Genomic DNA, 24,091 nt, shown 5'->3' with positions numbered 1-24,091 from the left:
GTCATAGTCGACTTCGGCTCTCACGTGCAATAGAGATGCCGCCTTCGAACAGCGACGGTCGGGTGCACGCACTCGAGGAGCAGCGCCTGACTGTGATCGGCGGCGGCAGCGGTTGCAACCACATCCTCGGCCCGCTGCAAGATACGAGCAAGACCACGTTCGTCGTACCCGTCAGTGACGACGGTGGCAGTACCGCCGAGATTCTTCGAGTCCTCGGTCCGTTGCGTTTCGCCTCCCCGCTTGCCCCCACTTGTCCTAGCTAATCTCTCCCCTCTCGTCTTTCTAACGAGCGCAGGCGGTCCTGCGTTGGGAGACATCCGATCCCGGCTTGTCCGGCTGATCCCGCCCTCCCCGATCGACTCTCCCTTGTTTTGCATCCGGCGGTTGTTCGAGTACCGCCTCCCATCCAGCGGAACCGCTTACGAGATCAAAGGCGAGTGGCATTCGATCGTCGAGGGCGTGCATCGACTATGGAAAGTAAGTCGTAGTCAATGCGAGCACCGGCTGATGGAAAGTTGACCCGTTCGGTGCTCGAACCTCGAACTTCGTGCAGGGAATTCCCGGGGATCGCAAAGAGACCATTCGCGCGTTCCTCGTCTACTTTGAAGGCGCAGTGCTCAAGAAAGCTCAACGAGTGAGGAGAGTTCCACTCAATCACCCGACCTCGAGTCTAGCTCTATGTTCCTCGCCTGAACCTGCTTGTCTGCTCGTAGGGGTTCAACTTCCGGAAAGCTTCTATCGGCAACCTGTTTCTCTCCGGCGCCTCACTCTTCCTCGGATCCGTGCCGTCTGCCATCTTCCTGTTCGCGTCTCTGACTGGAATTCCTCACGAGCGATTCGCGGTCGTTCCCGTGATCAACACGTCCTCGACCGTAACGATTGCAGCGGAACTCGTACGTTGGGTCTACTCCTCTCCTCGACGCTGTTGACGAAGAATCCCTCAACTGACCAGGTATTCCAGAACAGGAGAATGGAGCGATCATTGCGGGTCAATCGGAAATCTCCCATCCTGCTCCAACTGTTGAACCAAAGCTTGGAGCGTTGCCGACGCTCGAAGACCAGTTGATGACCTCGCCGCCGTCGGGGAAGACTCACTTGCCGCTACCGCTTGTCAATACCTACTTTCCCCTGACAAGAGCGACGACCCCGTCGTTTCCCGAACCACCGGTGCTCGGCGCCGAAGAAGACGACGATGCGAGACCGATGGACAGTCCCGAAACCAATTCTTGGTCGTTCCCTCGAGAACAGGACAAGAGCCGCAACATCGAGTTTAGCAAGGACTCGAACGCGAACGTCCCGCTCGAAGCGAGGATTCGGAGAATCTTTTACCTCAACGCGTTCGGGCACGAGATCTTTCCGAGACCAAACGGAATCTTCTTGGAGAGCTTGCAGCACTCGACTGCGTACACCCTCTCTCCTCTTCTCTGCTCGTTTGTGCCCCATCTTTTTTTCGCTAACGATCCACTTTGCGTGATATTTTGCTGCAGACTCATCTACGCTCCCGGTTCCCTCTATACCTCGATCCTGCCGTGCGTTGCACTGCATTCAGTAGGCACGCGTATTGCCCAGTCACCAAACCTGCGCCACAAAATCCTGCTTTTAAACTCGGAATGGGATCGCGAGACCCCCGAATACACGAGTTTGGATTTCGTCAAGGCGATCAGTTCAGCTTGTAACCGTGCATACGGTGACGATCCCACCACGAAGCAAACGTTCGAACCACGAGATTTTGTCACACACGTCGTGTACATGCCGCAGGCTCAGGTGACGATCCAAATTGAAGAATTGGAGGTAAGTCTCGTCTCGCTTGAATCGATGCTCCCTTTACTATTGACGATCTAATTCGTGCTCGCACACTCGACAGAGTCTCGGGATCAAGGTGGTGAAAGCTGAATCGAACACAACGGGGTCGTTCGAGGACCAGAACGTTCGTCAGGCATTGTCGAGGATATTTGCGGGTGAAGTATAGACTCAATAGCCAACGTAGCGGGGCTACCACTCTGCATGCAACATTACGCGCTGCAACATAGACATTGACTTGATTCAAGAGTGCTGATACAGTCGGTTCCGAAGCCGTCGAGGCCGACTCGGTCCCCGCGCAAACTTTGCAGCTCAGATTTCCTTGGCGCTGACGCACGTACTCACCGAAACGACTAACTCGTCGACACGCCGTCAAGCAGTACAGTACGAGCGATTCTGTCAGAGTTGCATTGCTGCAGTCATTACGAAAAAACCGACCGGATCTCGACGAAGGCTTGAAAAAGAGAAACACCGCCTCCGCCTCCCCCCTTTTCCGATTTTAGAACCGCTTAGTATTGATCGACCTTTTTCCCGGCAACACGCCATGACGCGGACACTCTCAGCCTTGATCGTCGGAGGACTCGTAGCACTTGCGACTGCCTACACACCGGCGTACCCGAACGATGCCACGAGCGACAAGAATTCAACCTTGCTCTCGGGGTGGAGAACTGATCAAGGTCAAGGAACTCTCAAGTGAGTAAAATCTGTCGTGTTCCAGGTCGCTTCAAGAGTTGACGTGAGTTCCGAGGGTTGCGGTTCAGTCAAGGAGTGACTCTGCTCGCGAACGGGACCAGCACCTCACCCAACAGTTCGTACCATGTGAGAGCCCCTTTCAAGACTGCGCATTCGGATCAGGTCAGTGATTGATCCGGAGTGATCGCTTCATGAACAGGGTGTGATCGTGTACTTCAACGAGACGCTCGCCGAGAACCAAACCTCGACGGCGGTGCCGTTCATCGCATTCATCTCTTGCGACTCGAACCCTTCGACCCAGTCGACTCTCGCTCTCCCATTCACGGCGAACGGCACAATCGCAACGAACTCAACCCTTGAAAGCAACTCGACGAGTGGAGCTCTCAATTCGACCAATGTCAACTCGTCCTCGAATTCGACCCTCGCAGGTAACAACTCGACCGAGACGCGTGGAACCAATTCGACGTTGAACGGTGTCAATTCGACCTACTTACCCAACGTGTTCAACTTGGCTGCCGAGATGGGCGCATCGAGTGTACTGCTGTACTCTGAGCAGGCAAATGTGACTCTCTCTCTCTCTCTCTCTCCTCTTCTGTGTTTCCTTCAGAGCGCCAAAGCAGAGACTGAACTGACAGGAGAGAAAACCGTGAATGCAGTCTTGTCAATTAAACTTGACTGCCGATGCGACCTTCAACAACTCGCTGCCAATCTTTACTTCCTCCTCGCTCGACACGACGAAAGCGATCTTGACGTCTCAATTTGGGTGAGTCGCATACTCCACTGGCATGCTCATCGTTCTTCCTCGAGAAACTGTTTCTGACTCGTGCCCGGGACCGCTTTTGAAAACAGCAATGTCGAAGCACGGTACCGCATCTTCAACTCGACCTTGATCTCGGACGCGGCAGAGAACCTCACGCAAATTATCGCGACCGGGGGCAAGACGGACCTCCCGACCTGGTTCCTGGTCGGTCGTCTTACAGCCGCGTACAATCGTAGCGACGACGGTTCGGGAGTCGTCGCGACGATCGGTCGAGCACCTTCTTCGACTCGAGCCGCCGAGGGTTCCGCCCCGACGAATCAACCGTCGACTCCATCGAGTGACGCCGATCGAGCTACTGGACGCTACGCAATCATAGCTTCACTCATCGCAGCCGGTCTAGCTGTCCTTGCTGCATAAACCTTTGTCTACAAGAGATCTCTACATCAAACCCCCCTTTTTCACATTCGAGAACCGATTTCGCAACTGTCTTCGTGTGTACGCATTGTTCATAATTGTCTGGCACCTTGCATCCGATTCGTTTTTTTTCCCTCGCAAATAGACACTTTCCCCAAGTCGTTGCATTGGGTCCGCGAGAGAGATTGAATCTATGCTCTCGAGCTCTATTCGACGGTACCTCGCTTAGCACATTTCGGCACTCGATCACCAGCCTGTAATTGTCATCGATTGTCGACGGATTTGCAAATTACGAGAGCAAGCTCGTGGCCTCGCGCGATCTACGGTTCGAGAGATGCGGCGAGCTCGAGGCGAGTGAGGAAGCGCGGTCCCTTCCGCGCGCACGCTGTCGTACATTATAGATTCCATTTACCTTTTATCAGACACACTTGGCGATATTAGCGCGAATTGCTCGCGCGAAGACCTGGGAAATTGAAAGGTTGTTTGCAAATTACTGTTGCAGCGCTCGGGGAGACGCGCGTGCTTCTCGATTTTTAGTGATGTTTCGTACTGCGTTTCTCCACGCTATCATAGCTGTCTCGGAGTCCGGACGATCTCCTCGAATCTGGAAGCATCGCACTAAATTCGAGCTCTGTCCCTGTAGCGTTCAAAGTGAACGTCTCACTACTCCATCGGCTGGAGAGTCGATCAATCACCCTTGCATTTCCCGTGAAAGCGGACAAGGAACGAAAGAGGGAAGTTAGTAGCGTACAGCCTCGAAGTTAGCGAAACTTGAGGTGAACGGCTGCTGGGTCACGGTCATATCGGAGGACAAGAGAGAATAATAGCACCGAGTCTGGCAAACCTGAGTATAGAAGGCTGGGCAATGTTCTGCGGGGTGTCTTGACAAGCCAGCTAGAGCCATGGTTCGGGAAGAACACATTGCCAAATGGAAAAAGATCAAAGTCCGAGCGCTTTCGGCCTCGAGGCTGTTTTCTTACCTGAGAACCGTTACGCTTGTTTGACATCTTCGACGCATTCCGGTCAAAGTGGCGTCATTTGAATGAGCGGTACCTGAGAGAACATAGAGACGAGAGTTATCGAGCTGAGCATCGAGAGATAGATAGTCATTGGCTACAAATTGATGACCCAACCCACTTGTCGTGGCCGAGGGTGCTTTTGGGTAGTCCCGGTATGACGTGCAGCAGTAAAAGTGGTAGGTATTCTTCTCTGTGAACCGAAGTTCGACATAACGGGTCCACCCAAACGCGCCCTCGACCACGACAAGTGGGTCGGGTCAACAATCTGTAGCTGGATACAACCGTCCATATCTCGATGCTCGGCTATCGTATATTGGTGCACGTCAGCTTCAAGCATGTATTGGAAGCCAAGAGCGGACTGATCATGAATCCGGGCGAGAAGAATAGGGTTTTCCGAGAAACGAAATCTTGTCGTGCGGCAACCGTGGCGCTACCATGTCGAGCATGAGCAACAGTGTCAGCGAGGACTCGCGCATTGAGTCCGGAAGAGGAAGGGAGAGGACCGAGTGAAATCGGCCAAGCGGAGAGGGGATCGAGCTGTTGAAGCTATAGTGCACTCCTGCGTGAGCGTGTGCCTTGTGAGTAGAGAACCGGGCTGAGCTCGAAGCTCGAGAGCCGGGAAGAATCCAACAGGGAGCGGTGGGCACACGGTCGAGATGCGGAATACTGTATATGGTTGGGAGAGGGAGAGAAAGAGTGCGAACGATGGCGAATGCCGATGAGAGTCGGGGTAACGACGATGAAGACGAGATAGGGTGCGGGTGCGAGAGTCAGGAGCAGGGGTCAGACAGTCAACAGAGGAAGAGGGAAATCAGACTCGTACTTGCAGGTGATTTGACCCCACCAAGAGCACGGTCGAAAGAGGCGGTCGAGGTGAAGTGAAGAGAAGGAAGGTAAGAGCAGAATCATTCTCCCATCTCCCCTACAGAAGGTCCGCGGTAGATTCCGGAGCGACGAAAGCGAACGAGAGGTTCGTGCTGATTGACCTCATGAGGGGATTTCGCCCGTCCGTCTCGCACAGCCTGTCCTCCTTTCACTCGACCCGCATCGAATTCACCATCCAGTCACGCGGGCTCCAAACCGGAAGCAAGATCACAATCGAATGCTGCTGTTCGACACTAGACGCAGCTCTAGTGTCCAAGGGAATGCCCATTTGTTCTGATTCTCGGCAGCCGAGATGCGACCCCTTGAGCTCAAAGGTCGCCGGTCGATCCGCAAGCATTCAACTTGGAAAACCGCATGTCCGTCAAATTGTTTGCACAGTAACGGCGAATTACGATGTCAAAGGAACGATCTCGCGAGGACTCGGTCGACCCTTAAGACCCAGAAATACGCGTGCAGGAAGCGAGAAAAAACTACTCCCGCTCGAGCAAGTGTTTTCGAGGCGCGACTCGGCAAACGGACGCTGTTGTGAGACCTGTTGATCTTGGTAGGGAACACGATGGAAACGTTCAACTGCGGCCGTCCGATCTCGGCTTTACTATTTTTCTCTATTGTACGTTCATGGATCCTTCCAAAGTTTCGAGCCTCCCCCTTCAGCGGTTTTTACTAATTCCAACTCGGCTCTCGCGATCGAGCGGCCTTCGTAGCCTTAGAAGTTAGCGGGACGAATTCCAGGAGTAAACGCTCGACAAGGCACTTGCAGCCTCTCAGCTCGAGCCCATGTACGGCTCGATATTCTCAGAAGCAGTTGGACCGCAAACATCCAGATAAGATTAGTTTGGCGTCCTTGCGCAAGATGCAAGTTCCGGCGAATCAGAGGAGCGGAAAAATTAGCCTATGAGACGCGTGCGAGTCCGACGCGCGATCGAATCTTTCGCACTCCGAACCGTTGCTCGCTGCCAAACTCCGGCTGTAGGAAGACAAGGGAAGAATGTCGGCGAAAGCTTGCAGCGCATCTCAGGTACGCAACGCTTCGATAATTTCCGTCGCGGACGATCTTGCAACTTTATTTTCCGCGCTACTCTAGGTCACAAAATGAAGTCCGAAGAACGATCGGCTCCCACGCGCTACCTCGTGCGTAGCGTGTACAGAAACCGAAAGAAGAGCGTTTCATCGTCATGGCGAGGCGTTTCGGCTACGCACGAACTTTGCGCAGGTCATCTCTTCTACAAGTCTTCTACACATCTTGCTGACGCTCAGATTACACTGCTAAGGTGTCGAACAAAGGTCAGAGTCCCAACAAATGCTACCAAATGTCCAAATAAAGCGACCGATCTGCGGATCTGGCAATGTCGCTGCTCGGGCATACCTTCCTGTTTCGATGGCAGCACAGCCCAATGCCACGCGTTCCTCGCTTGTGTTTGCGTCAAAGATTTCATTTCCTGCGCACGCGGTGTCAATGTGCCTGAACGAGCGACGTGAACACCCCTTGAGTGGACGGCGAAGTTGGACTTTTCGGCAAGACTTGGGTGTCGTCGAACACACTCTCTCCCTCGCTCCGCTTCATCGAGTTCGCACGCTTGACTCTCGCCCGCCCGCTCCTTTCAAAACATACCTCGGTCCTCGAGCGGTCTTTGCAGCTCGACTTACCTCCTAGACCAGCGCTTGCACCTTCCTTCTCCTCCGCACAGCCGTCGGCGACTCGTGCACGATCTCAATACTCGGCTCACCAATCTCCTCTTCCACTGACCTGCCCTCCTACACGCTCGACTCGCCGGGCTCCCGACACTAAGAGCTCCTCAAGGGGCCAGATTCCTTCAAAACCCACTCAACCTCTTTGTCCGGTTGCGACCTCCTTGACTCCGAAAGTCCCTCTCTTCCAGAACCGTTATTGTTCAGCCGATTGCTTCGCCTCTTCGATAAACCTGATCGAGAACGATATGCGCGATCCTCGCCTTCCCCCTTCGCCGACTCCCGAAGTCGGCTCCACTTCTTCCAGTTCGAACCGCTTCTCATCGCTCTACTCGTCGCCCTCGACGTCGCTGTCGGTCACATCCCGTCACCAGACAATATTATCGACGTCGACCTCTGCGCATTACTCGCAACTGGATCACCCGCCGATCGCGTCCCGGCGGGTTATGGAGCCAGCTTATTCCCGGAATCATGTCGACCCTCGTTACCGGCCATCAGCTCCTGCAGGAGATCACTCTCCTCAGATGCACTACACGCTCTCGCCGCCAGAATCCGCCTCCCGGTCGTCACCGCCTCCTGCTCCTGCTCCTGTGCATCGAGTGTACAATCTCAACTGCGCGTCATGTGACACCTTTTTGACGAATCGAGGCATGAGGGTAAGTTCTCATTGTTCCTCTTCTCGCCTCCATTCCTATATCTCGTTGATCGGGAATGGGAAGCGCGATCAAGAGCCAAAAGAACAAAAGAATCAATGCTGATTCTCTTGGGCCTTTTCCGGTTTCTGCTCACAGGCGGTGCTCCTGCTCAAACCGCACATTGTCTTGTTCTCGACGGACGCCGCGCCGTGTCACTCCGAGACTTCATGGCCAGCCGAATCGCAAGAGGAGCACGTCGAACGCACTTGCGAGTGCCTCACGTCTTCGATAGCCTGTCACGGATGCGGGCGCGTTGTCGGCTGTCAGTTGTTCTCCTTCCTAATCGTTCTCTCGCCCGAAGTGTATGCTGACTATACGTCGTACACGGACAAACAGATCACATCGTGGCGCCCTGTTCAAAATGCACCGTGCGTCTTTTCTGCGATGTGACTTGCCCTGACGAAGTCCTTGCTAACACGTGTTTCACGCTACATAGGATTCTGTACAGAAGCACCAGCGATCGGCCAATCACCACCGATTCGTCTTTCACCACAACGAGGTGACGTCGAGCGAGCGGACATACTACCCGGGCGAACGAGGCGTGCACAATCCGGTCATCGTCTCGTCAGTCGTGCCTCGGTCGCGACACCCGTCTCCTGTACCGGCTCCGAGAGCAGCTCGCCGACGGGTGTCGATCTACGACGTGGAGAAGGAACTCGTCGAAGCTAGACTCGCGCCTACGAGTGCGCCGCATTCTCCTCCGCCGTCGCCCGCGACCGTCACCCTCCTCAAAGCGGGAGACGTCTTGTACTGGCACCACCTGATCAGCGGCGGGGAGCGGACGCAACCCGTCGATCCGCGAACGCGCCCACCTGTCTGGACCGAAATGCTCGGGCGTTAAAACAAAAAAACCGGAGCGCGGGCTTCATCCGTCGGCGCCACAATCGCATACCCCTTCACCAACTTACAATTCCCTAATCAAACAACTTTCGCAAATTGGACCGCACGTCTCCTTCCCGCTTTCTTGCCGACTATCGTACTTTTATTTCGCATCGTTCTCGTTCTTTCGTTCTACTTGACGCCCCTCTTTCGTTCTTCGCCTAACTTCCTACAACTTTTTGCATTGCTGCTCGCTTCCTCGCACGACTGTTTTTCGACGATATTCTCCCCTCCTAGCCCTCCTGTCCGTATTTCAACGATAACCCCCTCTTTCGCAGATTCCTGTTTTCTCCCTGTTTCTATTCACTGTAGCTACTCGTTTTCGTCTGCACTGCCTTGTTGAGTTCTCACCCTCCTTCTGTTTTCGGTTTCGAGAAACTGGCTCCGAGAGAATGTTAACTCATAAACCGCAAGGACCGGGTTCGAATTCACGCACGCGGCACCCCCGCATAACGCGACCAGTTTGAATTCCCTTCCGAAAACTCTCCATTCACACCAAACGCGACTCGACCACCGATCACCACTCTTGAGGGGAAAACCGCAAGCTCGAGGAGGATGTCGCCAGCAGGGATCACGGCATCGACAGGACGATGGAGCGCGACTTGTGGGATCGGATACGGATTGGCCAAAGCCAACTTCCACCCGTTGTCGCTCCACCCAGAAGGGATCCCCATACAGGACGAACCTCAACTTGAACTCGCACACAGTCACCAGGTGAGCAGTCCAGCATTCGAGGCGATGCAAGGTCGGCAAGACGGAGTGAATCACAGGGGGTGTTTCGATCAACTCTCGCTCTCCCATGGGTTTTAGCAATGGCGGATAGCAACTCGGAGGAGCTCAACAGCTCGAGGCAATCTCAGTACTGCAGTCGCGCTTTGTGATATGGCGGATTGATGCTCATTTTCATGGATCTCACTTCCAGGTCCCGCTCGAAGTAGGAGACGAAGTGTACGTAGTCGAGTTGTTCCGTCCCCGACATCCACGAGCTTCGACTTCGACCGACACCGATGCCGAAGCGGGCGTGTGGTACCGAGGTTACGTCGTTTCGACCTCGCTCCTGCCCCGACGAACCGCCCATCCTGATACCCGATCCGAGTTCGCCCTCGCCCCGACCACCGAAGACCCGCAGGTCTCGTTTGGCGTCTTCCCTGCGAGTCTCGTCCACATCCGCGAACACCTCGACGAGAATGATTCCCGGGTATCCGAGGTCACGGCGCAGGCAGAGAAGCAGGAGCGCGAACCGAGGCCACCTCGGTCACGAGGACCTTCCAAATCTGTTTCGAACGGCAGGATGGAACCCCTGCGAGAGGAAGAGGAGGAAGACAAGCACGATTCTGTCGAACGAGAGGCCAAAGGTGGCAATCTCGCTTCGAACGGTCACGATGTCACGATCAATGTCATCCCTTACCACTCGCCGTCAAGATCGAAGAACCGAGCATCGATTGGCTCGATCAGTTCGTTTGGTTCGCAGTTTGCGCCCGACCCACAAATCCACCCTAGCAGACTATTCTCGGGTCGGCTGCCTTCCGAAGTGAGCGATCTTCGACCGTACCCACCACTTCCGAACCTCAAGTGTGGAGACGAGACGGCACGTGGAATGAAGGAACCACTGATTGACGAGATCGCATGCGCCCTCCGAGAATGGGCGCACTTGCTCAACACGCACCTCGATCGACGCGACTATCAACTCTTCGAGGCAGTCAAACGCAGGTTTGACACTCTGCACGCAGGTCGAATGCGCTTGCTGTCCAACATGCTGGATCTGGAAGATGCGAGAGCGCTCAAGTCGGAACTCGTCACGTGTCTCGCGAAGGGCAATATCGAACAAGGTCTCGACATTATCGTACGGCATCCTACGACGGGTCAATTGATCGATCTGGACTTGGGCGCCGGGAGTACACAGGAAGATTGGCTATCAATCGTTCGACTCTGTGAGTTTCTGGGCGGTCCTATCCTTACAAATGCGGCACGTTGACTATGGTTCGGTACAGACGCCACGCAAGTCGCCCTCGCGTACAACACCCCCTTGCCGCTTCTCAACCGTCCGCTTCCGCTGCCAAGTGTGGGCGCTCCCCTCGCGTTCGAGCCTTCCGAGCCTATTTCGCCCTTCTGCACCGCACCATCAGCGAATCCAGCCTCTCGCCTTCACCACATATCTGTAGACTACGAGGGCCTCAGTGCTAATATCGCTGCACCGGGAGAACTCGTCGAGTTGCACTTCTCGTTGTTCAACCAGTCCGACACTCGTTACATTACCGAAGAGTTCTGCCTCGTCCTCGACCATAACGGGATCCCTGTCCGACCAAATGGCGTTTCTCGGATTCAAACGCTCTTCCGCAACCTGAGTCAGCACGATGTCCAGGATCAGCTTTATCTCGTCTGTCGCATAGTCAAGAATGGCGGCATCAAGCCATCCTCGGCTGCCAATCCTACTCAGACGCCACCTCTTTCCCATCGGAGCACCTTCATGTCATACTCGCCCGGGCCCCGGTCGGAGACGGCTTCGATCGCGGACGCAGCTTCGATGGCGTCGAATGGTGCCAACGAGGCGTCAGTCGAGCACATTGGCTCCTCACAGGAAATGCTCGTGTCTGATCCTGCAGGGCGATTGAGCTGTCGACGTCCGTTTGGCTGTGCTGTGCTCGAAGTCAGCCAATTCAATCACAGGCAGGATGACGACTCGCTCCCGCTGGTCATGCCGATTTTCGTACCCGTGTCGGAAGCTTCCGCTGCAACCCTCCACGAGGACATCATTGCAAGTCGGACGAAGGAATTCGAGAAAAGTGCTCAAGCCGATCGACTCTCGGTGCGTGTCCGGATCCTCCAGGGCGAGGCCTCGGAGCTCGTGCGGGACCACCCACAGCAGTTCGCGAACGTCACTTTCACGGATCGACTCGGGTTCCCCGATGTCGTTGTGCCCGAAAATCGACGGAACGAGGTGTTTGTCAAACTGTGGTCGGGCGAGTTCCACACCAGCGGTGCGTCAATGGGCACAACTCGGAGTCTCGCTCAGTTCACAGCAGCTTCCGGAGCCAAGAATGTCGAAATCTCGGTCGAATTGCGGAATCGAGCTGGCGAGCCAGTCCATCGTGGGCTATCGAGAGGGTCTGGAGAATCGAATGTCACTCAATTCACCTCCGTCGTTTTTCGTTCGAGCAATACCCCGAGTAAGTCGCGTTCGCATGAGAGGCATGTGCCCTACAGACGGAACTGAGCTCGACTGGCTGTGACAGCATGGGGCGAGCTCGTCAAGGTGGAGATACCGCTCGAACATGCGGAGGATCACCATTTGTACTTTACATTCCGATCACGGTCACTTTCGACTTCGTCCTCGTCGCAACGAGCCGCCGACATGCCGTTCGCATTCGCCTACTTCCCCTTGTTCGCAAATTCCACGACGTTTCAGCCAGACGGCTCGCACAACCTCGTCCTGTATCGCTGGGACCGTAGCGTGTCTGTACCGTCATTCTACACCCAGGGACCGGCTATTCGGGATTCTGCGCGACCGCTACCAGCACTGCCTCCGGCAGTGTCTCATGACCTCGTGCCCTTGCAAGATACCCTCATTATTCGTAGTTTCCTCGTCTCGACGTATCATACCCAGAATACCACGATACTCAGCCTGCTCGACTGGCAAAACACCCTCTCGCAAGATCCAGCCCTGACGAAACAGACTCTCTCCGATTTGATGTACGTCACCTCCCAGAGATCGGTCCGAGCGTATCCAGGGACCTTCTGACCTGATATCGTCGTTCACGCAGGTTCTGCTCCGAGGTCGAAATCTGCAAATTTCTCAAGTATGTAACATCTGTCAGCACGTTTGATCCGGGCCTCGCGTACAAGGATTTGATTCGATTTGTTTTCCCATTCCTGCCTGCAGGGAAATCTTGAACGCACTCTTTGGCCTACTCTCGTCGTCCTCGGAGCTTGGCGTTCATCAACTCGCATTTCACGCACTGGTCACTATTCTAGGGATCGTCTCGGACCGAAGGTTCACAAATTTCAAGCCGGTGCTCGAGCGCTACATCACGCACAATTTCGAAGCTCGCTCAGCAGGGTTGCAGATCCTGCAATCGCTCATCCAACTCCTCTCTCAACCGGGCGATGTCGAAACAGCGTCCCAGCTGCGATCGAGCATCAAAGTTTGGAGATGGCTGTTCAGGTTCGTGGTTCGAACGCATGAACAGCATTCAAAGTCAAACGATATCGATCAACTCTACCGTGACGAGGTCACTTCGTTCATGGACGCGCTCAAATCCCTTTTGCGCACGACCACGCCATCTTCGATCATTGGTACGCAAACCCTCGCGGTTCAGCATTTCTCGAGCATCTTGCCCGCGTTGGCTTCCTTCTACGATCCCGAGGAGCTGGCAGAGAACGCGATAGCCTCCGTCGACTCGATTGGGAACCCGAAAGGCAAGATGATCGTCTGGCGCCTTCTCCTCCTAAATCAGCTTGTCACTTCGCCAGCTCTTGCGCCCGCTGAGAGCCGTTCTCTCATTCTGACGAATCTCATTCGATACATCAAGCCGTCTCTAGGCAAGTTCGAGGAGCAAATCTTGTGTAAACCGAACGATTCGCAAGCTTCGAAAGACAACAAACGGGTCAGTTGGATCGAGGGGATCCGCTTGTCGGTCGGTATTGTCGCCGCCATGCTCGACAGCCTGCAGGAGGCGCTCGTCGATCCCAAGGTTGTTGGCTCGCGGTCGCTCCTGGCTCAAGAGCACGACAACCTCGAGTACCTACTAGGTCTTCTGCCCCGACTCCTCGAATCGTACCGCGAACTTCAGAACGTGGCGAACCTCGACGCGATTGAACGTCAGCGCTCGCAAGCGTCGGTTGCTCCGAATGCGCTGAGCGTTTTCCCATCGACCTATCCTGTTTCGCTCCTCTCGTACTCAGCGAAATACCTCCGGCACCAGTCAACCGACTTCAATCATGCTACGTTGCCCGAAAAAGTCGAGACATGGCCAACGCTGCAGGCTGGGGTCGGCGAGGTGGGAGCCGTCTTTGTCGCGCTCGTCCTGCTCGCACCCCGCAAGGTCTTTGTCAACTGGCTCGAGTCGACGCTAGAGATCGAAGGAAAAGACACTTTCGCTCGACAGCTCGGGCAGATGTTCCGAGTCGCTCAATCCATCATCGAAGAGGAGGCCTTCCCGTCCGATTGGCTCAACATTACAGCTCTCGCTCATCGCGCGGTCCTAGATATCGCTGAGACGGCGGCCGACATCCTCGAGTCGCATTTTGTGACCCCCGCGTCTTCGTCCTTCGCCTTCAACACTGCCCTCTGGCGAGACTTCTTCGGCATGTTGTTCAAGCTGCTCACGAGCGAGCATCTGCTCATCGAGGAATTCTCGCCTCAAAAGCGGTAAGCTGGCCGCATGGAACACTTCCCCAGACCATGATACTGACTCCTGCGCTTGTCGGAAACAGACGAGCTGTCTGGCGATTGACCTCTGACATCCGCTCTCGAGGATCGAAAGTACTCAAGCGTCTCTGGAACGCTATCGCAGCGCAACAAGACCGAAAACCTCTTCGTTACGGGCTGTATCAAGTACAGTTCGTCCCGACCTTCATCGACGATGTCCTCACGCTCTGTATGTCTCGCCACGATGAGCTTCGACAAACTGCGGTCGAAATTCTGTATTCCATGGTCTTGAGCGAAGTGAGCGCAAAGTTTTCAAGGCAGACAGTCTTCATATCTTGACACTAATGCCTCATGTTGGCTACAGTATCACCTGAACAGCCCACCACAATTCGGCACGATTGAGAAACAGGTCATCGAACGCTTTGACCGCCTGTTCGGTGTCGACACGAAAGGCGACGAATTGTCTCGAGCTTCCTTTGTTGATCAGCTTGCCGATCTGTTCGCGTCGAGCGACATGGAAGACGATTTGAAACTGCAGGTCGAGCGGTTCCTCTCGTCTGTCGCTTCCTTCCTCGACTTGCTATTCGCGGTTCGTAGTCTGCCGATTGGTGAAGAGGTGAATAATCGTTCAAGCTATCGGATCTAACTATGCAAGGCTGACGAGACTGGCATGAGCAGTACCAAGAAGACCGCATAATCTCGACGCTCAAACTGATGTCGGTAAGTACACTACCTGGAGCCGTCCCTCGCTCGCTACTTATGAGATGATTTGAAATCGCTCCTCTCAGTTCATCCGGAGCATTGGTCGTACGGAAATCTTTGTGCGCTATGTACAGCGCCTTGTCACCTGTGCGTTTCGCAAGGAATTTCGAAATCGACGACATGACTGATCGTGCAGCGGGGTTTTTCTAGATCATGTCGCTCTCGGCAACGAAGTCGAAGCTGGTCTCACTCTCAAACTTCATGCCGATCTCCACGAATGGAATACTTCGAAAACGCTTGAAGCGATTCCCGAGCTCGACTTGCCCCGACAGACCGAATTCGCGAGGAAAGAGTCAGTACAACATCCGCCGGTACCGACGCTCTAAACGTCGCAAAGCTGATCTTCCGGTAATCTTGGCAGAACTCTCTACACGCGGATTCTCGACCATCTTGGCAAGGGGAAAGCGTGGGAGGTCGCCCTCGGTCTATGCAAAGAGCAGCAGCAAGAATACGAAGCGAATACGTTCAACTATGTCCGACTGTCGGCCCTGCTCAGTCTACAAGCTCAACTGTATGCGAGCATCGCCTCGTCCGAGAGACATTTCGGCAAGTACTTCCGGGTCGCATTCTACGGCCAATGGCCAGCTCCGGTAGCCGGAAAGCAATTCGTCTATCGAGGACGTCCTTTCGAAACTTCGGGAGAGTTTGTCGATCGCATGCTGAACAAATATCCAGGGTGAGTGCATATCAGCGAGCTGCCGACTACAGTAGACTAATTCGCAGTTGATCCCATCTATCTAGCGCTCAAATCTTGCGCACAAACACTATTCCGGAGGATGACGTTCGTTATGGCGAGACGCAGTATTTGCAGGTCACCGGTGTGGCGCCAGAGCCTGATCTCTCTTCTCCGGTCTTTACCGATCCGACCATCCCGCGGTACATTCGAGCATACTACGAAGAGAACAACGTCAACACGTTTGCGTTTGTTTCGGCTCTGGAAACGAGCACAGACGTCTCGAATGACCCTGCTCTACGCTGGACCGAAAAAACTGTGCGCTCTCTTGAACAAGACTACCTGCAGCGACACATCCCTCTGACGGACAACAGATGTCATTGTACAGGTGCTCATTTGCGAGGAGTCCTTCCCCACCATCCTACGCCGATCAGAAATCGTCGAGATTCGCTTGATCGAGCTCAGTCCGATCGAGAATGCAGTGCAGGACCTCAAGTCACAGACGGACGAGCTCTCTGGGATATGGCGGCGATACACAGCCTCCTTCCAAAGTGAAGCAGATGTCCGCGAGATCGATAGGTCAGTAACAGCTGTCTTCTATTGCTTTAGATGTCGGATCGGGCTGACAAGGAGCGGAGCTTCTCAGCAATCCCTTGTCGATGGCACTCAACAATGCAGTGGATCCACCCAGCGATCACGGGGCGCCTCATTACCGCGACCTCTTCCTCCGCTCAGATGCGGTCGCGGCCGTGCCGACATCGCAGCACTCGATAGTTCGTCAGCTGGAAGACGCCATGACGGAATATGTGAGTACCAGATCTCGTGACCCCTCTACCGCATTTCAGTGCTACCGCTGAGTCTCTTCCCGTCAGGTTGTCACGATTGCGCGCTGTCTCGAGCTGAACGCGCGATTGTGCGATCCAGAGATGCAGTCGTTCCACAAGACTCTGGAAGGCTGTCAGTTTGCTGTTTGGCTATAAACGCGAAGACCTGTGACTAACCAACCGGTTTCTCGCTCAACAGTCTTTGAGAAGAACTATCACGAAGAGATTTTCCGCCTTCCGGTCGGCACCTACGAGCCGGCTTCGTTCATCCAGCCCGAACAGCTCACTCCTGAAACTTCGCTCGATCTTCCGAGAGACTCATCGCCAACTTCAAATGGTCTTCTCATCTCGACTCAAGATCCTGTACACAATGTCTCGACCGTCGCGACTAAGGTGGTGGACCGACCGCGCCTCGGTTCAATTTCGGGAGCGTCTCTCAACACGAATGCGAGTCGGAGACCTACCTCGGCCTATGTTCCCGAACGTACTCAATCTCCTACCAAATCGCTCAGAGGTACCGTGTCGAGCACGATGCTCGCGACCGGGTCGGGCAAGGAGAATGGCAATGGTTCGCAGTTGCAGCACCACTTGCGTCTTTCTTCCTCGTCTCCTACGCTATCTCAAAGTGGTCAACTCGTCGAGGACAATACGAGTGCCAAGACTGCCACCGTGACGAACACGACGACGACGGGAGTCAAGCGAACGAGTATCTTTGGCAATCTGAAGAAAGGGTTGGGCAAACGCAAAGGATCCGTCGCGACTCTTGCCGAAGAATGAACCAGCTCAAACAAGGAAAGAGCTTTAAAAACTCCTGACTTGACTTCTCTTGCTTCTCTCTCTCTGTCTCTCTGAATGGTTTTGTCGCGGAGATTTCCCTCTGCGGGACCTGCGCCCTTTGACGCTTTCAATCCTCGTTTTCAAACGTTTAATGTTTCCCACTCTCTTCAGACTATTACTCTACTCTCTTTGTTTCGCGCCCCTGTTGTCTGAGAATGTTTTTCTTTCCGTGCCTTTTGCAACCCACTCGTTTTCGTCCTCCCGATTCTTTGACAGTCTAATCGATTCAAACGAGACCAAGCGAATGGGAGGACAAAGTAGTCTACAGAGAGATCGTTCAAACGGAAAAAGGAAAAAAAAGGAGGGAAACGACAACGACAAAGAGAGAGAGCGAGAGAGAGATGTGAAATCGTGTAAAGGTAGACTACCGAGAAGAAGACGGGAGTTTTTTTAGGACTCCCAAATCACTTCAGAAGGGATTTCGGAATGTATGGCATTTTCCAGACCTCGTAGTTGAGCATCTCTCTGTAAGATAATCATACACGAGGAGAGAAACTTTTGTCAGCGACAGATCAAACAATGTTTACGCGCGCACATTCGAGAAAAAGGTATTCACCTTTCGAGGTACTTCAGCCGTGACTCGATTGTTGCCGTGTACAAACAGAGTCTTGATCTTGGTGCAGTGGTTCCAAATGTTGCCAACGACGAAATTGTCGACACTCCTAACGAAACTGAGATCGAGAACTCTCAAATTCGGACACAGTTCCGCGAGTTTGAACAAGAAGGTCGTATCGAGTTCGTCGAGAGAATGTAACGACAAGTGTTCGAGAGTCGAACCGGAATGTGTCAACAAGGGGACGAGTGCAGTTGGGGTGAGATGGGTACATCGGTGTAGGTTGAGATGGGTCAATCCTGGTGAAGTCCACCGTTTGAACGGTTCTTCCACTTTATGCGCATTATTCTCGTCTTCATTCCCTTCTTCGGGGTCGGTATGTGTATCGTCGTTCAAAGGTCCTTCCGTACTGGTGACCGTCGAGACAGCTGAAACTTCGTCCTGCTGTTCTTGAGGAGGGACAGACGGTTCCCGAACCACGGGAGAATCCGAGAACAAGACTTGGAAACCATAGGGTTCGATCTCACCGAGGTCCGACAAGGAGAGTTTCGACAGGTGCGGACAATAAGGTTTTACGCCTTTGATCAAGACTTGATCCGTCAGATTAAAGTTCCCTGCAAACACATAAACAGACCAGAACGAGACCGCAAAGTCGAAATCAGTGATCAGTTCGAGTGATGATCGAGACGGTATGAAAAGTGATGGGTCGGAAAAGAATGGGTCTTGGAGAACGTACCATCGAGAACCAATTCGTCGAGTTCGTTTCCGATACCTTTGAGCAACTCGATCACATGCTCGTTCTCGAGCACGGTCCCTTGAGGAGTACCCAATCGGCTAAGATCCAAACTCCTCAACTTGCCCTGCAACGGGTACAAGTACTGCAGCGATTCTCCCGAGAAGCGACCAATCTCGGAGAGTCGCAGCGTCGAGAGATTCGGATTGGTCTGAACGAGCGAGATGAGAGATACTTCGTTGAACCCTGGCAGACGAACGAGAAAGGTATTCAAATCATGAGCAGGATCCGATGAGTGAGCATACAAATGAAATATCGAACTGACGAGAAGACATGCGTAGAGAGAACGTGTCGAGCTCCAACCCATCTTGTTGCCTCTTTTCGAAAAACTCTTTCCACTTGTTGGCCGTGACCAAATACGGAGCTGCACAGACCAAGGAGAATCGAGACGAGACTAGTTCAGTACGCCGACGCCAAGAATAAAACAGACATGGCTCAGAAAAAGGTCACCGTAAAGGGTTAGATGCCGGAGTTGTTTGAACCCTTTCGACCATTGCTCCAACACGTCGTCGTCGAGCCTTCCACAGAGGTTGAGTGTGAGTTGTTCCAGGCTTGGACAAAACACCGAGATTGTTGCAAGATCACTATCCTTGATGTCTGTGTCACTTCGCGCGTGAGCCAGCTGGCACTTGAAAATTTATACAGGACAAGGCAAACCGGACACGTACTGGTACAGTCGTAGAGCTTGAGTTCCCTGTGACCAATCTCGAGGAACAGCTTGAGGTTGTCACTGTTGAGTGCTCGGTTCTTGCACACAATCTTGGCAACCCGGTCCAGATTCGAGGAACCGATGTCGCCCAACGCTTCTACATCGTTGATGTATCGTCCGATCACCTAGGTTAGCGAGTCAATAGCTTGAGCACATTTGAAAGTCTCGGCGGGAAGTCGAGTAATCTCCGTACCGAGAGGCAAGATTGTTGCAGCGTGACGACCGGTTTGTAGAGGGTTTCTTCGACAGATTTCTGAGCCTTCTTCTTGACCGGCTTCTTGCCTTTCGGCTGTCCAGACCCTGCGCCTGGGAACGCTGCACGGTCTTCGATCGATTCGGTCGTACAAGCTCCACAGAGCATGCCGGGTCCGTTCGGGTTACTCGCCGTATACTACACCACCTCGCAACTTGTCAAGCTCAAGCTCGGAGGACCAAGAAAAGGGAAGCTCACCTTGGAGACTGTAAACTTTTTCCCACATTCGGCACAGACAGCGATCGCTCCAGGGGTCCGATGTTCGTATCGACCTTTCTTGGGCGCAGTTTGAGGTTTGCCCGCAAGCATGAACTCGTCCTTCTTCTGTTGTTCCTGTTTCTGTTTCTTCTTGAGCGCGGCTTCCTGTTGTTTCGTCGGTTTGCGTTTCGACGAGGTGGTGGTCGAAGTCGAAGACGATGCGACGGGAGAAGCTGAAGTCGAAGCTACAGCACTGGCAGAAGTCGAAACATCTCGAGGGGAAGAGGGCGAAGCGACGAGCGTGACGGCGGTTGTCGTGTCCGAGTCGGAAGGAGCGGGAGCTGGCGCGGGAGGAGGAGTGGCGGTGGTGCTGGTGTCTTCTTGATCCTCTCCTGGACGCGTGACTCTGCCAGAGAAGCTTGCTCCAGGTCCAGTGATCCCTTGCTCCTGTCAACACGAGGCAGATACTGTCAGCATTTGGGGGAGCGAGACAGCGAGAAGGGAAACAAAGACTCGCGCGCAGGAAGGCGGTGAGAGCCGAGCGTGGGCCGTACACTGCACCAGCAGCGTTGGGATCGGCGTTTGAAGCGCCTCTTCTCGGTCGACGGGGTGGCATGTCGCGTGGGATCGAGTCGAGATGAGAAGAATCGCAGAAATCACTCGCGAGTTGATATTGACATCAGCTCTCGCACTTGCACCTGACTCGAGTTCACTGACAGCGAAGTTCGACTTGGTATACTATATTGTGACGGATCCTGTGTACGAAAGAGGTGCTAGAAAATGCCCGACGGTGGACGATAACGCATGACGAATCGCAGCAGTTTACGCTCTCACCTCTCTTGCGCTTCACTTGCCCGACGCCTAGTATGGCGTTCCTGTGGGGTAGTTCTGCGGCTCAGACCGAGTTTGATGCGCTCCTCGGTGAGTAGTTGATCCCACCCCCACTCTCTGTCTCGCCGTCTCTTCCCCCTCGGCACTGCCTGCTCGCCTTGCGTGGCGACGATCCACTGATCGCCTGCTGTATTCGCTTCTAGACAAGACCACTTCCGACTTGCTCCCATCCTCGACTCCGATCGACCTCAGTCTCGCGCTGCAGCTCGCAGACTTGATCCGATCCAACTCGGTCCCCCCTGCCACCGCGACGAAAGCCCTCGTCAAGCGTCTCCAACATGACAACCCCAACGTACAACTCCTCGCCCTCCAACTCCTCGACGTGTGCATCAAGAACGGCGGGACTCCGTTCCTCGTTCACCTCGCCGCGACCGACAAGGAGTGCTCGACCCAGCTCGAACGGTTAGCCAAAGGCTCTCAACGCGACGTCAAGGACAAGGCACTCGACAAATTGCAAGAGTGGGCCACCGCGTTCAAAACTCAGGCTCGACTACGAGACTCGCACCTCGTCAAAACGTACGATCAACTGAGACTCGCGGGCCTGCCATTCCCGGTGAAAGATCCCACCGCGACTGCCGCAATGGTCGATTCCCTCTCGGCCCCTGAATGGCAAGACTCGTCGTACTGCACTCGATGTCGTACCGATTTCTCCACCTTCAACCGCAAACATCACTGCCGCAACTGTGGAGACGTGTTTGATCAAGCGTGTTCGTCTCAGGTTGCCCCGTTACCTCATTACGGCATCACGCAACCTGTACGGGTGTGCGACGCATGTCACAAAAAGATCAAGGAAGGCAAAGGCGCAACGGTTGCGCGCAACAAGAGTACCTCGTCCTCGTCGACCTCGAATTCGAAGCGCGCAACCAACAACACGGCCAAGTCGAGGAAAGAACAAGAAGACGAAGACTTGCGCAAGGCAATCGAAGCGTCCCTCCAAGCAGACACTCATGGTCCTAGAGTACCGCCTCCATCGCAGCCACAGCAGCAGCACAAGTCGGGATACAATGCAGCCTACACATCGGATCGCAAGGGAGGAGGCGAAGAGGAAGATCCGGACCTCGCCGCAGCGATCGCTGCATCGCTGAAAGACCTCGCTCCTCCGCCTACCGCCCCTCGATTCGATCGACAAGAATCGTCCACTTCTGAACGAGTAACGTACTCGGACATGTTTCCTTCTGCCACCCGGACGTCGTACGAACCTGCGGAACGACCGCCACCGCGGGTGCATCTCCCGAATCACGATCTCGATTCGACTCAACTCGCGCTCGTGTCTGAATTTGCCACAACGTTCACTCCAGCACATCCTGGACCGAGATATGTCAATGGAACGGAACACGAGTTGGCGAACCGAGTTGTGCGCGAGGTCCAACCCCAACTCGAACGTAGTGTCGAAGATACGAAACGGAGAAGACAAGTCTTGAGAGAACTCGAATGGAAATTGGGACAAGCTGCTCAAGCCTATGGTGCTGGATTGACGGAACAAACCAGTCGTGAGTTTACATTCCTCGTTCCACCTCCCGGTTCTCTATACTTGGGTGGAAAACCGAAATTGATCAGTCGATTGCTTCGCGGGTTTTAGAATACACTACGAGAACCTCTTATCATCAACCATCACACGAACCTCAGTATGCGACCACCCAAACACCTTTGAACCGAGTCGATCCTCAATACCAATACCACCCTACCTTGATCGGTCAACCCCTGCCTGCCTATGCCGTTCCAGCTCAACCGGAACACTCTCACTATGTTACGAATGCTCCAGTACCTCGAGAACACGCTCCTCACGAACAACAACAACAACCTGAACCTGCTGCCGGAACCCGACAAAGTGCACCTCCTCAACAACAAGCGAACGGGTACTACAAACCTAGTTCATTCCCAACCGTACCCCGAACCGAATTGCCCACCGAATTGGAATCGTTACCTCATGCACCTGTCGATGTACCCCAATCATACAAACTCGAACAGGAGCAAGTCAAAGTGGGAGAACTGATTGAATTCTGAAATCTTCGAATTTGCCATCGCGGGGTTTTACCGGTTTGAAGGGGTTTCTTTTTTGTTTGGAGGTGGACTTTGTCACTCATTTCTCGTTTGTGGTCTTGAAATCGGCGCGGGTCAACTTTTGGTAGATGGTAGGGCCAGAGAAGGTGTTGTTGAAAAGCATGGTCTCGAATCGCAGGAACAAAACGGTTCGAACTCTCCACGTTGCTCTATTCGTCCCATTCCTGAGTCTTGTACGTCCAAGGGGGAAAGAAGCAAAAAGAAGGAGGGATGACAAGCTGTTTATAATAAGCGAGGAAAACTCAGGGGAAGCCCGTTACATGACGGTAGTAATACTAGGTAGGGTTCGGTAATTAATTATGTAAGTAATTAATGTAAGTAAAGGAGTGAAAAAGTGCTCACTGATGCTAAGGCATCTTCTCCCGGCGTGTTCGCAACGGGAGCGTGCTACTCCAAGTGGGGAGAGCGAAGGGGGGGGGAGGGGGCACAGAGGGTAACAGAAAGAAAACACAAAACAAAAGACAGAAAAAACCAAACCAACGGGGAGACTCCAGGGTTGAATCGTGCTAGACAGGGGAGTCTGTGCGCGAGTTGAAGTGCATGGGTATCAGCGCGAGTGGCAAAGGGTGGGCGATTACCCGAGCGAGACTCACCGCGTGCTCCCAAACGACTGTGTTAAAGTCGCCTCACCGACAGCAAGCCAGCGAGAAGGAAGAGTCCCCATCTAGAACGCATGCGAAGGACGGTCAGTGACCCGTCATGCAGCACCACATGGACGGCGACGTACGGCCAATCACGGGGTACGACTCTAAAAAACCTCTGCTTCGCACGTCTCGCGCTTGAAGCTCGGTCCGAGGTTGGTATGTTCACCTGTTTCGCCCAAGGAAACAAACGAAATGAATCAGCTAGGCTCATCTCGAAGCGGTTGGCGAACAAAGGCGCGAGAGAAGGGAAATGCAAACTTGCGGAGAACAGAAGAAAAATGAAAAAGAGACTTGAAGAGACGGACGCCAGCGTTGACGTTAGTACGGTGAAGAGGATGAGGTCGAAAGCAAGTGGAGCGGAGGGGCACGAGATCACGACAGAGAGCTCACCAACGGAACAGATCAAGCTAGTTGGGGAGCAGACGACACACTAGAGCGAGCCCGATGAGTGAGATGCGAGGCGGATAACATTGTCACGAGCGAGCGAGGTAGGTGATGACGAGCGAGGAGGAGCGAGCGATGACGAGCGAGGAGGGGTGGGGGATGACGAGCGAGGAGGGGTGGGCGATGACGAGCGAGGAGGGGTGGGCGATGACAAGCGAGAGGAGAGCGAGAGGAGAGGAGTCAGTTACAGCCGCGACAAGACTGACAGCGATAGAATGGTGACAGCGATGACGACGACGATGACGAC

At 54.0% G+C, this 24,091-nt stretch overlaps 6 protein-coding genes across 6 annotated transcripts; 5 read left to right on the top strand and 1 right to left on the bottom strand.

Moving 5' to 3' along the window:
• Window positions 1–35: 35 nt before the first annotated feature.
• Window positions 36–1,969, top strand: JCM15063_006583 (uncharacterized protein; the record flags this gene model as incomplete). Its single annotated transcript, XM_076681374.1, has 7 exons — window positions 36–216; window positions 296–477; window positions 554–634; window positions 714–893; window positions 967–1,403; window positions 1,488–1,791; window positions 1,865–1,969. 7 exons carry the CDS (start codon window positions 36–38, stop codon window positions 1,967–1,969), a joined length of 1,470 nt encoding a protein of 489 aa, XP_076531492.1.
• Window positions 1,970–2,344: 375 nt separating this feature from the next.
• JCM15063_006582 (uncharacterized protein) lies at window positions 2,345–3,670 on the top strand (the record flags this gene model as incomplete). The annotated part of the gene is made up of 5 exons (XM_076681373.1): window positions 2,345–2,493; window positions 2,562–2,619; window positions 2,693–3,055; window positions 3,150–3,256; window positions 3,343–3,670. The coding sequence occupies 5 exons, from the start codon at window positions 2,345–2,347 to the stop codon at window positions 3,668–3,670; spliced, it is 1,005 nt and encodes a 334-aa protein (XP_076531491.1).
• Window positions 3,671–7,508: 3,838 nt separating this feature from the next.
• JCM15063_006581 (uncharacterized protein) lies at window positions 7,509–8,796 on the top strand (the record flags this gene model as incomplete). The annotated part of the gene is made up of 4 exons (XM_076681372.1): window positions 7,509–7,916; window positions 8,052–8,217; window positions 8,292–8,323; window positions 8,392–8,796. The coding sequence occupies 4 exons, from the start codon at window positions 7,509–7,511 to the stop codon at window positions 8,794–8,796; spliced, it is 1,011 nt and encodes a 336-aa protein (XP_076531490.1).
• Window positions 8,797–9,389: 593 nt separating this feature from the next.
• On the top strand, window positions 9,390–17,238 carry DCK1 (guanine nucleotide exchange factor DCK1; the record flags this gene model as incomplete). Its single annotated transcript, XM_076681371.1, has 17 exons — window positions 9,390–9,548; window positions 9,757–10,765; window positions 10,826–12,001; window positions 12,068–12,524; window positions 12,596–12,631; window positions 12,715–14,202; window positions 14,268–14,499; window positions 14,567–14,818; window positions 14,881–14,922; window positions 14,991–15,051; window positions 15,115–15,256; window positions 15,326–15,640; window positions 15,706–15,955; window positions 16,026–16,216; window positions 16,284–16,443; window positions 16,510–16,594; window positions 16,661–17,238. The coding sequence occupies 17 exons, from the start codon at window positions 9,390–9,392 to the stop codon at window positions 17,236–17,238; spliced, it is 6,633 nt and encodes a 2,210-aa protein (XP_076531489.1).
• Window positions 17,239–17,688: 450 nt separating this feature from the next.
• RAD7 (UV-damaged DNA-binding protein RAD7) lies at window positions 17,689–20,420 on the bottom strand (the record flags this gene model as incomplete). Its single annotated transcript, XM_076681370.1, has 9 exons — window positions 17,689–17,763; window positions 17,855–18,465; window positions 18,588–18,830; window positions 18,910–19,008; window positions 19,095–19,241; window positions 19,313–19,478; window positions 19,547–19,744; window positions 19,805–20,251; window positions 20,322–20,420. 9 exons carry the CDS (start codon window positions 20,418–20,420, stop codon window positions 17,689–17,691), a joined length of 2,085 nt encoding a protein of 694 aa, XP_076531488.1.
• A 250-nt stretch (window positions 20,421–20,670) lies between these two features.
• JCM15063_006578 (uncharacterized protein) lies at window positions 20,671–22,699 on the top strand (the record flags this gene model as incomplete). Its single annotated transcript, XM_076681369.1, has 3 exons — window positions 20,671–20,725; window positions 20,839–22,185; window positions 22,275–22,699. The coding sequence occupies 3 exons, from the start codon at window positions 20,671–20,673 to the stop codon at window positions 22,697–22,699; spliced, it is 1,827 nt and encodes a 608-aa protein (XP_076531487.1).
• Between the last annotated feature and the right edge of the window lie 1,392 nt (window positions 22,700–24,091).

This window comes from Sporobolomyces koalae (genome assembly GCF_050403365.1).
Source record: "Sporobolomyces koalae JCM15063 DNA, S_koalae_JCM15063T_v1_ctg67, whole genome shotgun sequence".
Lineage (NCBI taxonomy): Eukaryota > Fungi > Basidiomycota > Microbotryomycetes > Sporidiobolales > Sporidiobolaceae > Sporobolomyces > Sporobolomyces koalae.
The sequence above is the reverse complement of the archived record's forward strand: the minus strand, read 5'-3'. Positions and strand labels throughout refer to the sequence as shown.